Here is a 12,804-nt window from a genome sequence, read left to right on the forward strand (position 1 = left end):
TGACCAGTTGTTAAGTTCACATGTTTCTAGGTGTTAAAAGGTGAGATAGATTCTGGTTTAAAGAATAGATAGCAACAGAAAATTAAGTGAATGTTCTACATCACTGAACTTTCATTTTTATGGTGAATTAATAATGGAGAAAGGGTGCAGAAAGCTTTCAATAAATATATGTTCAGCAGCTAGTCTCCCCTAGGGAACTCTTACTTCTGAAATCAAATGCAACAACCTCTGGGCTCTAATTGATTTCTTTCTTGATCTTTGCAGAAACTGACATGGAAATCTAGACAGGGTGATGTAGACACATGCAGAATGAAGGGGAAACATAAGGTAGGCAATTTTCATTTCTCCTGAAGCTGCCACTTTAGTTTAGTTTCTTAACTATTATCTCAGACTGCTCTCTGTGATGCGGAATGGATCATGCCATTCACTTCTTTGTTAGTAATTGCTTTTTCCATCAACTTATTGAAGTCTTTAATTTGCAAAAATAGTTTGCTTTTAATGTGATGAAACATTACGACAGCAGCTGCAGTAACATCATGAAATACTTAGAAGCAGTGGGAATTACGGACATAGTGCTAGATGTACTGATATTGCTTAATGCAGCCTTGTATAGCTAAACACTGCTGTCCATTCTCCATTGGGAGTTTACTGAAAAAATCTCATAAAAAGCCTTAATACAAAGTGTGCATTTGTAGACGCAGAGGAACTGATTCTGGTGTGATTCCAATGTTACATTACTGCAAACTATGACTAACACTAGTCAAATCACATTCAGGCCCAGAATTTCTGGACCTGATTTCCATCAGTTTTACTCTAATGTATTCCATTGGATTAATTCATGATACTGTTGTCTTACAGCCATGTATCTGAAAGTTCCTCCATCTTGAGTAAAGCAACAAAATTCTTGAACAATAATGAAGTCCGACCTGTAATGTAAATAAAATGTCTTCACTTCCAAGCAACGGTGTTAAAACAAACAGAATGAAAATTCATGGTCTTGTTCACTGTCAGTTAAAACATTGTGGAACAAAAGCCCAGAATATCACAGTGTCTACTAGCCTGTTTCATTTTATCCCTTACAATAAAAAAAGTATGGCACAAGAATAAAGCCAAAGGATCTGTACTATAGTGGGTAAAATACTTATTATTTTTCCGCAGGACGAGTGTCATAATTTTATTAAGGTCCTCCTGAAACGAAATGATGATACCTTATTTATCTGTGGAACAAATGCCTTCAACCCTTCTTGCAGGAACTACAAGGTAAGTTTTGTGTTCAGGAGCTTGCAGCTTTGCTCTTAGAAATTTGACAATTTATTTTCACTGTGTGGTTGGCAGCATAAAAGGGGTCAGTATACGTTATATAGTTTATCCTCATTTATTTGACTTTTTCAGCATTGTACATGTGGAATCTTGACTGTGCTTCTGTAGTTTGCCTGCAACCCTTACACATCAAAGTATATTGCTACTTTATCTTATCCTTCACAGTTGTCTTGAACAATAACTTCTAACTGCAAAAACATGGACTAGTCCTCTGAATTTTCTTAAATAAAAAAGTTTATTAATGATACACCTCAAAGTACAGGCCTGTTGCTGAGAGTTCTCATCCATAAAACATTCTGAATCTTGACTATTGTGTTGTACCCAATGCCAAAGATGCTTGCCTAGACACTAATGGGCTTAGCATAATAGAAACTATGCATTTTTTTCTGTACTGTTATTTGGGGAACGCTATTAGTAGGGAACATGTGCAGGATGCTACACACTTCTTCATTCTGTGAAAGTGATTTCAGCAGCAGACTGCTCCAGGGAAATGCAGAGGAGGAGAAGAAATGGGGTATCTACAAGGTCAAAACTGCACACAGAAATTAGGAACAGGCTTCACTAAAGAGCTACCCAGCTGTCTGTTACTAAAGCATACGGTGGAGTTGAAGGTCTTGTGCTGGACTCCACAGAAATCTATGGGTATTTTTCCAGTTGCCTGAATGATAGCTCAGGGCCTTAGAACTCAGCCTAAGAGCTGAGCCTAACTCTTTTAGAATCTGCCTTTGTCACCAGCTGGATTCCTAACCCCCCTTTTTTTTTGGGGGGGGGGGGGAGAAGATCCAGTTACTACTGATAAAAAGCATATACCTGCTCGCATAATAGTCAATGGCAAACCTCTCATTACTTCAAGGTACAGAATCAGGCTGAGAGTTATTGTAAGAAGTGTCCTGAAAACGAACTTAAAATATAAACAGCCAGGAAAGCATCTTCAACATTGACACACAGTATGACCCTGCCTCTCACCATCCTTCCTCTGCCATGGTAGTTCAGCACCTGCAATAGCTTTAGCCTGGGAGGAACATCTGTGCATGTGCAGAGCAGCAGCATAGTCTTACCTATTGGTCTGGGAAAGAAACTTCTTCAGAGAGACATGCATTTCTAGTTAATTCTATTTTGCAGATTCCTGATAAATGGCGAATTGAAGTTAGACTAACTGGTCTGGTAAAAAAAAAAAGTGTTTTTTTTCTTCCCTTATCCCCAACCTCTGATCTGTGTCATGTAGCCAGGTTTCCTGTTTTCAATCCTAAATTTAGTTTGCTGTTTGTCATTGCTTGGTGTACAGTACAGTTAATGCCGGTGACAAATCCCAAAGAGTCACCTTGTTGAAAAGCTATTTCTTCATACGAATGCAGATTTTCTTGGCATCCTAATGTGAGGATCCTTTCTGCAGATGTTTCATTCCCCTTGATATATGGCCCATGCTGATTCCCTCACCTGTTACCATGCTCTGAGAGCCTGCACGGTGATGTCTCCTGGGGCCTATAGAAGGTCATTCTGATACAGGCACATACTTTCACTGACTGTATTTCAGGGATTTCAGATGGCATCAGGGCAATTGAGACATGCCAAACTGAAGATAAGGCCATCCCTCAGCATTGTAAAGTGAAAGTGAAGATGACCCTGGAATGCTGTGCTCCTTGGAGAGGGAAGGAGCTCCTGAGCATGGCTCATTTCCCTTCACCATCACTTGAAATGCTTTCCCATCCTAGAGTAAATGCAACTGCTTCCCTTCAGAAGGTCTTGACAGAAAAGACACATGGCAAGAAACAACTGATGGCAAAGCATCCATTGATTGACTTTGATTTCATTATATATGAGCTTAAAGTTGATTATGGTAGCATGATGGTGCTAGATGGGTTATTTTTCATGGTCTATGATTCTGAACTCTGCATTAGAGCTATACAGTCTGTACTGGTGAAGTAGTTAAATATACTAGAAGGATTTTGCTCCAACATAAAAGTTATTGATGTAACTTGAGCCTTTTTAATGGCTAATAATAAATGTATTGATTGCCAATTAATACTAATTAATGAGTGGGGTGGCGGGAAATAAGATTCTCATCCCAGAATCAAGCTCCACAGAATTAAAACTGACAAGTTCATATCTTAAAGAGCACCAGAGCCGGCCTTAGGCCGATTCACCCGATTCCCCTGAATCGGGCCCCACGCCTAAAGGGGTCCTGCGCTCTGAACCCAGAAGTGTGCCGGGCACCATGGGCGGCGAGTTAATATTCAGAGCTGAGGACCTTGCTCCAGCAATATTTGGAGCTTGGTCTCTCCCCTGGCTCTGCCTGGAGCAGTCTCCAGCCTCCACCTGCCAGCCCCCCTGTGCGTCCTCCCACCCGGCCCCAGAGAGTCCCCCTCGGCCCCATCCCATCCCATCCCTGCCGTGTGCGGCTTTCAGTGCAGCTCCCCCTTGTCAGCTGCTGCTGCTGCCGCTGCCATGCGCAGCGTTTGCAGGTGAGTGGGGAAGGACAACCGGGTGTGACGTGATGTCACGGGCCTGGGACTTTGAAACTACTCGGCCTAGCTGCGGGTTCAGAGTCCGGGGCCCGAGTGCAGACTCCGGCCCCCACAAAGTGGAAGGCAGAAGGTAGGGGAGGGAGTTGTGTGGAGCGGGGAGGGGCGGGAGAGGAAGGGGCTTGTGCGGAGGGGGAGGGGGAAGAAAGGGGAAGGCACCAAGGCACAGGGTGGAGGAGAGACAAATGCCAGGGGGCCAAGTGCAGACAATGAGGAAGAGGGCAGGAGGGGAGGTGTCAGTGGGAGGGGGGACAGGGTGATGCTGGGAGAGAAGAGGAGAGGGGAAGGGCATTGGGGGCTAGAAGGGGGAGGGAAAGACCCTGGGAGAAGGCTTGAAAAAAGGGGTGAGCATGGAGAAAGTCATGTGTGAGGGCACAGAGGGGCAGGAGGGGAATGGGGGCAGAGAGTGGTGAGGGGGTGGACATCAGGGAAAAAGAGAGCAAAGAGGGCAGGCACCAGGAGGATGCAGGGCTAAGGGATGGTGCAGGTGCCAGGGGATTATGGGGTGAAGCAGAAGGACAGACACTTGCAGGAGAGGGACCAGCATCAGAGGAGAGAGGCAGGAAAGGTGTATAGAGGAAGGTGTTAGAAGAGGGGATGAGGAGGGGTAGCTCACATGATCAGTGTGGAGCTATTGGAGGAGTGGGCATGGAGGAGAGAAGGGCTGGTAGAGGGGGGCAGATCACAGGAGGGCTGAGGGCAGTGAGAAGGGCAGCAGAGGAGGGTGAGGAGTTGGGGGCAGCAGGCACAAGGGGAGCTGATGGAGCAAGGGGAGGAGACATGGCAGCAGAGAGAAAAGGTAAAGGTTTATAAAATATTTATTAATAACTTGGGTGCCACAGTGGCACATACAAACAAGCCACATGAACTCAGTTCAGGTGTACAACACAAAATCCATTCTGCTCATGGGAGGAAAGTCTTAGGCTATGTCTACACTGGCGGCTTCTTGCGCAAGAACTCTTGCAAAACAGTTCTTGCGCAAGAACATGTCCACACTACCATGTGCAAGCTGTGCTTTTGCGCAAGAGCAACCATGGCAGTGTGGATGCTCTCTTGCGCAAGAAATCTCCAATGGCCATTTTAGCCATAGGGGTTTCTTGCACAAGAAATCCCTGCAGAGGATCCACACAGCCCTCTTGCGCAAGAGAGTTTACGCCTGTTAGATAAGAGCGTAGCTCTTGTGCAAGACACTCTCTCTTACCATACCATATTGTAAATTTGCTTGCACAAGAGCAGGCAGGCAGTGTGGCAAGAAGCCATGAGTGTAAACATAGCCTTAGAGGGAACACTTCCCCCAGCCTCTCTGCCCCCGAGTTATTGTCACACACATTGGATTAATGCAATTGCAGGATAGTTGCATGAGGTGGATTTTGTGGGGGGCCAAACTAATCCCTGTTGGTAGGAGGATGGTGGGAAAAGTCCTTCGAGAGGGGTTACATGACACCTTTTACTTCTGGTCATGTGTCCATCTTGCCCCGAGCGTGTCACCTCCACAGGTCTGGTTAACGGGGGTCAGGGAGTGTGGCTAATGGGGGTCGGGGCATGGTTAACGGGGATCAGAAAGGGTCGCTAATGGGGGTCGGGGTGTGGTTAACAGGGGCCAGTCGGTGTGGCTTATGGGGCACCTCCAAAATTTATAGAAATCTGCTGCCCCTCCCGGCCCTGGAGGAGGAGTGTGTCAGCTGCCTGTGCTGCAGGCGAGGGGGGTGTGGGTGTGGGTGGGTGGATTTTATACTGGGCTTTTTTTTTTTTTTTTGCTCAATCCAAAAAATCCGCCCCTCCCCCCCCCCACTTGAAACTGCTGCGGGCCGCACTTCCTAAAGCCGGCTCTGAAGAGGAGCTCAGGGTGATTAGCAAAGGCAGTCACACTGAGGATAAAGGAAAGCCTAGCTATCTTTTTTAAACAAACAATACAAACAAAAAAGCGCCAAACCACATCAATAAATAGGTATAATATACAATATTAGTGATGTCTTTGATGTCATTCCCTGCATTTGCTCATATTCTTATATTCAACCCTTCTGGGGACCTGGGGGTGAGAGACAAAGAATGAGCCTTGTCTCTGGCATGTCAACTGAATCCAGTGGTCCAGAACCTCAACACCCAAAGATCAGTGCTAGCTAACAATGAAGAGCTGAAGGATGGAAAGCTAGCCCCTGCAACGTGGTGGCTTAGTCTATTTAAGGACCTGGGTACTATCACAAATATTCACTCTGATGCCAACTTTCCATGTTTAAATCTAACTTACTAAGCCTCATAATATTGGGTGCAAGTATCCTATAGGTTAACATATTAATGCCATTTAGCTCTTTATCATATGCATTACCATTGCTCAAGCAAGTTAGTGGTTAGACCAGGCCCAGTATTCAGTGTTCCTACAGTTGCCTGGTATTGTTATATACCAGCTTCCTCTCTTGAGCAAGCTATTCCCGGTTCCCCAAAATCTGGGATAACTGTCAGTCCAATATTTCTATGCTAAGGATCATAGGCCTATTTTACTTTAATTTTCTTAAGCCAATGCTTTACAGAAAACAGGCCTGTAGGTTCCTTGCATTACTGAAAAATAAAATAAAAGGCTAAGCTAGCTCTACATTGCTGGATAATCTTACTAGTTGTAATATATTAATCTTAAACATGTGGGATCTGCACCTTTCCCTGTAGTTTACTAAAACCTCTTGAACTTGTGCATAAGGTTGAGCTGATTATTTGTATAATTACTGTACCTGATGGTGAATTAATTTCCCAGGGGTTACACTTAAGTCTAAGATTCTAGCCCTACCACACAGATTAATTCTTGCTTGATGGTAAGAGTGTTTCTGTATACCATAAGCTCAATCATTGCAGTAACACTTGGAAAGCCGACCTTTCCAAAGTGCACTCAGGAAAGAGAATAGCACAGTTTTGACTACCCAAAATAGTGTCCCAGTTTAAGAAGGGGGGCAAAAGGCACACATACAAAATTACCTTGTGCTTTCCTTCCTATTTGTCTGAGTTGCAGGCTATTGCTCTGGATAATAGCACTACTGTTGCATCATTTTGAGGATACTATTTGCATATTTTCCAGAACCACAGATCGCATAACCTATTACACTTCAACAGGAAGCTTATGCAGAGATAAAATATCAGCTGAAGACTTTTGTAAAATGTAGTGGGGATGAGAACAAGAAGCTTTAAAGATGTGTGACTTATTGGATGCTCTTTCCTAGATTGATTTTTTGTAATGTTATTATTTTGCATTGTTCTTAACTCTGAGCAGAACCGCTGCTACAAAAAAGGACCTTCTTCTCTGCCTGACATGAATAGTGCATAGGTTTTGTCTTGGTTTCTTTTCTGAATACATTCCTTTTTTTTTTTTTTTTTTTCTTTCAGATGGATACATTGGATTTCCTAGGAGATGAGTTCAGTGGAATGGCCAGGTGCCCCTATGATGCAAAACATGCCAATGTTGCATTGTTTGCAGGTAAATAAAGAAAAATGAGACTATCTCACTCCTTCCCTTCTTGCAGGTCCTGCTTCCTATGATACAGTATCCATCCCCATAAAATGACACATTTAAAATGTGAGAGACAAGATGGGTGAGGTAATATCTTTTATTAGACTAACTTCTATTAGGGAGAGAGACAAGCTTTCTAGCTTGCACAGCTTCCTCAGGTCTCATTTAAAATGTGGCACAGTAAGTGAATAAAGACTCAAAATAGGGGCCATGAGGTATCATTAGTGCAGGAAACTTCTCAAGCTGCAGGATTAACTTCAATACTATAAACAACATTGTTTACAGCATGTTTTCTGATTCATGTTTACTGGATCCATGCTGATAGAAGTGAGATAAAAGAATGCCAGATCAGTGTGAGACAGAAATCCTGACCCTGTTCTGCTTCTATGAAAGCAAAGGACAAAACTCATATTGACTTTAGCAGGAACAGGCTATGACCCTATATTTGGTTAAAATTAAGGTATCTTTCATAAGGAAGGTCAGTTCAGAGATGTTTAAAAATATCTGTGAATGCACTCCTCTCTGCATCAACAAAGAAAGCAGAAGTGCTGTGTTTTTTTTAAAGTAGAAACATCTTGACAGATCACTCCCAGCTGTGGCAGGGGAAGGCGAGAAATCTGTTGGTTTAATAATGATTTATGCTGCATGTAACAGAATGCAGTTAACTAGTGTTTTTCACAGTAATTTAAAATGTGAGTGCATATTAATGGGGTTAATTTAAGCCAATGATTATACAATGATATTTTAGTACTTCTCCACTTTTACATATTTCTGATTATATTGTTTAATTATTGCACTTGTGTTAGTAAGAACCTTGGTGAACACATCTTTGGTTTGGCTGTAACATAGATGGTAAATTATGCTAGCCACATAGGAAAACATTAATACTCTTTTTGAGCAAGTATCTTGCTGTTACATAGAAAATGGTGATTAGATACTTACTCAAAAAGAAGTTAGAAATTCACTTGAGAACGCAGCAGTTCATAAGCAGATCAGCCACTAAATGGAGGTCATTGCTGTAACCAAGAAGACATAGTATCATCTACAGTGTCTGAATTGACATGCTGTCTTTTACAAATATGAGATTCTCTAGGAAGATGCAGCATGCCCTCACTTAGCATAGTATTAATAGTGCCATCTAATTTAAAAATACTAAGGAATAATTCATTAATTATAGTAAGGAGAAAATTAGAGAGATTTTTCTAGAGAATTAGAGAGATTTTTCTAGAAGTTGGAGAGTGGCCTTTTTTTTTTTTTCTGACTTCTCTTTTTACTCCAGAATAAGTTTAATGCTTCTGAGGAAGAGGGTTTTAAAGAAATAGCATCCACTAATATAAGTGTATTAGATAAGCAGGTGAAGTAAATTAGGCACCATTCCCACGTCATGGGTGCATGTCACACATTCTTACAGTACACTTAAACTGGTTCCTAGGAGTAAGATACAGTGCACGTTATCACAAAAAATAGATAATTGAATAATGAGGTTCTGTGTATCTGAATGCCTCTCAGTACAAGATGTAAAGTTTGTCAAATAAATCGTTACAGAATAGATCAAGTAAACTCACCTAGCTTTAGTAAAAAGATTCTGTGGTTGATGGATTATAAAGTCTGATCCCCTAGGAAAACCTTTTGTTGTAGTCAGCATCTTAGGGAGCTAGCCCACCTGATTTATCTGCAGGATATTCTTATGTGTATAAGATCCTTTGTGCAGCTATTGTAGCTAGTGTGTGTGAAGCGTGATTGGTCACAAGACCTATTGGGATGAGGCAAGTATTAGTGTTAAGCTTTAACATCCACAGTTGAAAAGTTCAGCCTTTTAGTGTCTGCTTTTAAAACATTTATTTTTGCCTAAGAAAGTGGACCTGTTTTTAAACAGCCAAAATCTGATATTTGTTGTGTGGTGCAGAAGTTAGATTACTGCCCTCTAAATGAAAAGATTTAATCTGTTGGTTTTTTTTTAAATCTTGAGAGAACATGAAATGCTGTCTGTTTCTGTTAGTTGGAAATTATCAGAGGTAGGACAAAAGGGCTGAGAAATCTCTGAACAAGGGAACACCCATTTTGTCATATAAGTTCTAGCCTAATACCAGTGTAGATCCCAATGAGTAGTGCAGCTCATACCTACTTCATTTAAACACGACAAAGACTTGAGTTACTGGAGCTGCATAATGTTCTATTCTTTGTGCTACTATAAATTATCATGGATGAAAGACATTTCTTATAACCTAAAATAACCCTACAGTACTAGGAGCAGATTTTGCAGTTGCTATCAAATTAAACTTTGTTAGAGTTCCTGTTTAACTTGTTATGTTTTGCCTCATCTCTTGTCCTTTCTGTGCCCATTCTCAGCTCTCCTCCTCCTATGCTCCTTAAGAGGTAAACATGCCTACGCATAGATCGGATGCCCAAAAGGATAGGGAGCCTTCATCCCCTACATTAGTGTTTTTTCAGATGAGACCTTAAAGGAAGGGAGTTTTTTACACATGAAAGACCAAAAAGAAAAAAGGAAATAAGTGTCAATTAGCTAGCATGACAAAATCAAGGAAAAAGGCTCTCTAGAAGTATCTAGTTTGACAAACTTGTGAAAAACTAGTCTCTTGGTCTCCCTCGTATCCATTTATTTTGCTGGGATCTGTGGATAACAGCCCCATCTTTTCCTGCCACTATTCCAGTCACATTAGATTACCTAAGGTATTGTGGTAATGGAGTCAACAATGAAGCCGGGCAGGACATTTCAGTCTCAATTTATGTGATCTAGTAAACAGGACATTTTCTAGGAATACCCTTTTTTGCAGTGCACCCTTCTAAAAATTGCCATTTCATTTTAAAAATGAATATTTCAGTATGCCTGTGATTCCAGTTATCCACTGAGAATTTTCATTCCCAAGAGATTGAGATGATTTCATTTGTCCCATCTCATATGATTGATGAAGGCAAATAATTATATTTCTCCCCCCCCCCCCCCGTCCTATTTTTTCTTTTTCCTTCCTACTCTGCAAGAGGGAAAGCTATATTCTGCCACAGTGACTGACTTCCTTGCAATAGATGCAGTAATTTACCGGAGCCTTGGAGACAGCCCAACCCTGAGGACAGTCAAACACGACTCAAAATGGTTAAAAGGTGAGTAGTTAAGAAAAAAAAGGAGTAGTATCTCTGATTAGAGTCTTGTATCGCTGACAGACCTTGCCACAGTTTCATTTCAGCAATGCTTTCCATCGGATAGAAGAAACTAAATTACATCTTTTACTACACTGATTTACTTACATTGTCCCCCCACTTCCCCTACCAGTTACTGGATACTGAAAGAAACTACAAGTGCCATCACAGCAAACTACATTTCCAAGCCTGAATCTTTCATTTTATAGCTATTGTGTAAAAAAGATGGAATTTTCAGAGCTGGGAGAGGAGACAAAGGTTCTTGGGCTGTGCCTAAACCAACTCCTTTCCTAGGATTGTGGTAGGTAATAATTAGGCTTTTATGAGATATAATTTGTTCTGCAACACTACGGTTGATCAGTATAAATACAATTCTTACACAAAGCCTTATTTTTGTAGTAGTATTTAGGTAATGTATGGCTTTGCTGCTGAATTAGGCAATTTCTAAATACCCTCTTTGTTAAGAGAGTTATTGCTTCACCTCACAAAGGCATCGTTAATGGTAGTGAGACAAGCTGAGGTATAAGGGCTTGGCTTGCATGCGAAAATGCAGAAGAAACCTGTGTGTGTGTGTGTGTGTGTGTGAGAGAGAGAGAGAGCCATATGTACTACTGCTATTGCTAAGTCTGGGGAATATCGGTTGCATGTTTTGTTGTTCTCTCCACACAGGAGATTTTGGCCATAAGGATCTACCCTTGCACTAGCTAGCTATGCCCATATTTGAAACTGTCACCATCCTCACCTTTCCCTATTCTCCTGCAGAAATCCACAGGGAGAGGTCATTTCATTGGCATGCATGCAAGTGCATAACTGCTTTTCATTGGTTCTCCACTGCATTGCCTTCAGCCACTGCCTCCAGTCAAAATTCATTGTTTCCTATGTGATAAGCCATTTTCTGGGTGAAAGGTTTGAAAACTGAGCTCTACCCCCTCTGCAAAACTAAAGGAAATTATATGCATTGTGTGCTTTGGGTAGACACATAATGTGCATTGTCCAGGAGGAGAGTAGAGCCATGTGCCCTGGCTGTTGGTTTCTCCCCAGGACATCCCAGAGTAGGGAGGTTGACCTGGAGGTGGGGAGGGCCGCATAGGCCTCCCACTGGCACTGCCTAGCCCAGGAACAATGGGGGCTGGCAGCTGCTCCCGAAGGCAGGCTGAGGTGTCAGCTGCTGCCAGGCTAGTAGCCCCTCTGTGTTCATTCCCTCCTATCAGATCCCTTCCTTTCCATTTTATGAGAAACAATCAAATTCCAGGCACATCTCATTGTCCTGGCACAACCAAACCCTGACAAGGTTTTATGATGGGATAAGAGGAAGCTGCATCCCAAATTTGGTGGTCCTAGTTCCTATCATTTAGGAGGAGTTCTTCAACAAGCAGACTCACAAACAGACAGACAGACACACATTTTTAAAATATATCTATTATGTAATGTACTCTTCATCAGAATGTGTTGTTTGTTTACAGAACCTTACTTTGTCCAGGCAGTGGATTATGGTGACTACATCTACTTCTTCTTTCGGGAAATTGCAGTGGAGTACAACAGTATGGGAAAGGTAAGAAAATTGCCTTGAATTGTTTTGTAATATTCAGGGGAAAAAAACCCAAACCCTGCTCTAGGACCAGTGCTGTTAGGAATGACCTTGAAATGAGAACCATAAATCACAATGACAAGGTCATCGTTTTGAGAGGATCCTGCTGCTCAGGCCAAAAGGTTGGTTGGAGTGAAAGATTGCAGTGTCTGGATACACAACATGATGGTGGCAATATGTGCGGGAAGCTCTTTTATTTTCCTAACTCGGCAAAGTAAATGGCAAATTCACTTAATTCATCATATTAAATTGTAGTAGTTAAATTTTTACTTTAAAGAGGCCAGCTGTACTCAGGAGATGAGAATCAGGAGCATTAAGTAAACAAGGCAGGAATTTTGTTCTTTGCTATATTGTAAAGAACAATCGAACACTTACTGAATAACATTTTTTTATATTTCCACAAAAGGCTTCCGACTAAGCAGACAAAAAAGCTGACCAGGGTCACAAAGGTGCAGGATATGAATACAAGCCCAGTGAGGTTTGCATAGTTTTGAGTGGCGAAGATATGAGAACCAGAAGCTGGCAGCGTGGGTTGCAGGGATTGTGAATATAAAGTGCTTTTGTTTGGGGAAATAGAAAGCTAAGCAGCCTGTATGGAAATGAGTTTATATGGGCTGAGAACTGATCTGCGGGAGGATTTATGGTTGGGTATTAAATGCCACAGCCTTATCTTTTATAGCACACTCTTCCAAAGCTGAATTTTCCTTTGTTTTGGTTTGTCACCG

General features: G+C 42.0%; 1 protein-coding gene across 5 annotated transcripts in view; it reads left to right on the forward strand.

Moving 5' to 3' along the window:
- The window catches only part of SEMA6A (semaphorin 6A), a 164,223-nt gene that overhangs the window by 91,948 nt on the left and 59,471 nt on the right, over positions 1–12,804 (forward strand). For all 5 annotated transcript variants that reach the window (XM_006134487.4, XM_006134489.4, XM_006134488.4 and 2 more), the window contains exons 5-9: positions 265–327; positions 1,159–1,260; positions 7,212–7,302; positions 10,336–10,455; positions 11,955–12,043. In XM_006134487.4, coding sequence (XP_006134549.1) covers positions 265–327; positions 1,159–1,260; positions 7,212–7,302; positions 10,336–10,455; positions 11,955–12,043 — 465 coding nt within the window. The remainder of the gene's footprint in view (positions 1–264; positions 328–1,158; positions 1,261–7,211; positions 7,303–10,335; positions 10,456–11,954; positions 12,044–12,804) is intronic.

This window comes from Pelodiscus sinensis, chromosome 6 (genome assembly GCF_052426305.1).
Source record: "Pelodiscus sinensis isolate ZL-2025 chromosome 6, ASM5242630v1, whole genome shotgun sequence".
NCBI classification, from domain to species: Eukaryota; Metazoa; Chordata; order Testudines; family Trionychidae; genus Pelodiscus; species Pelodiscus sinensis.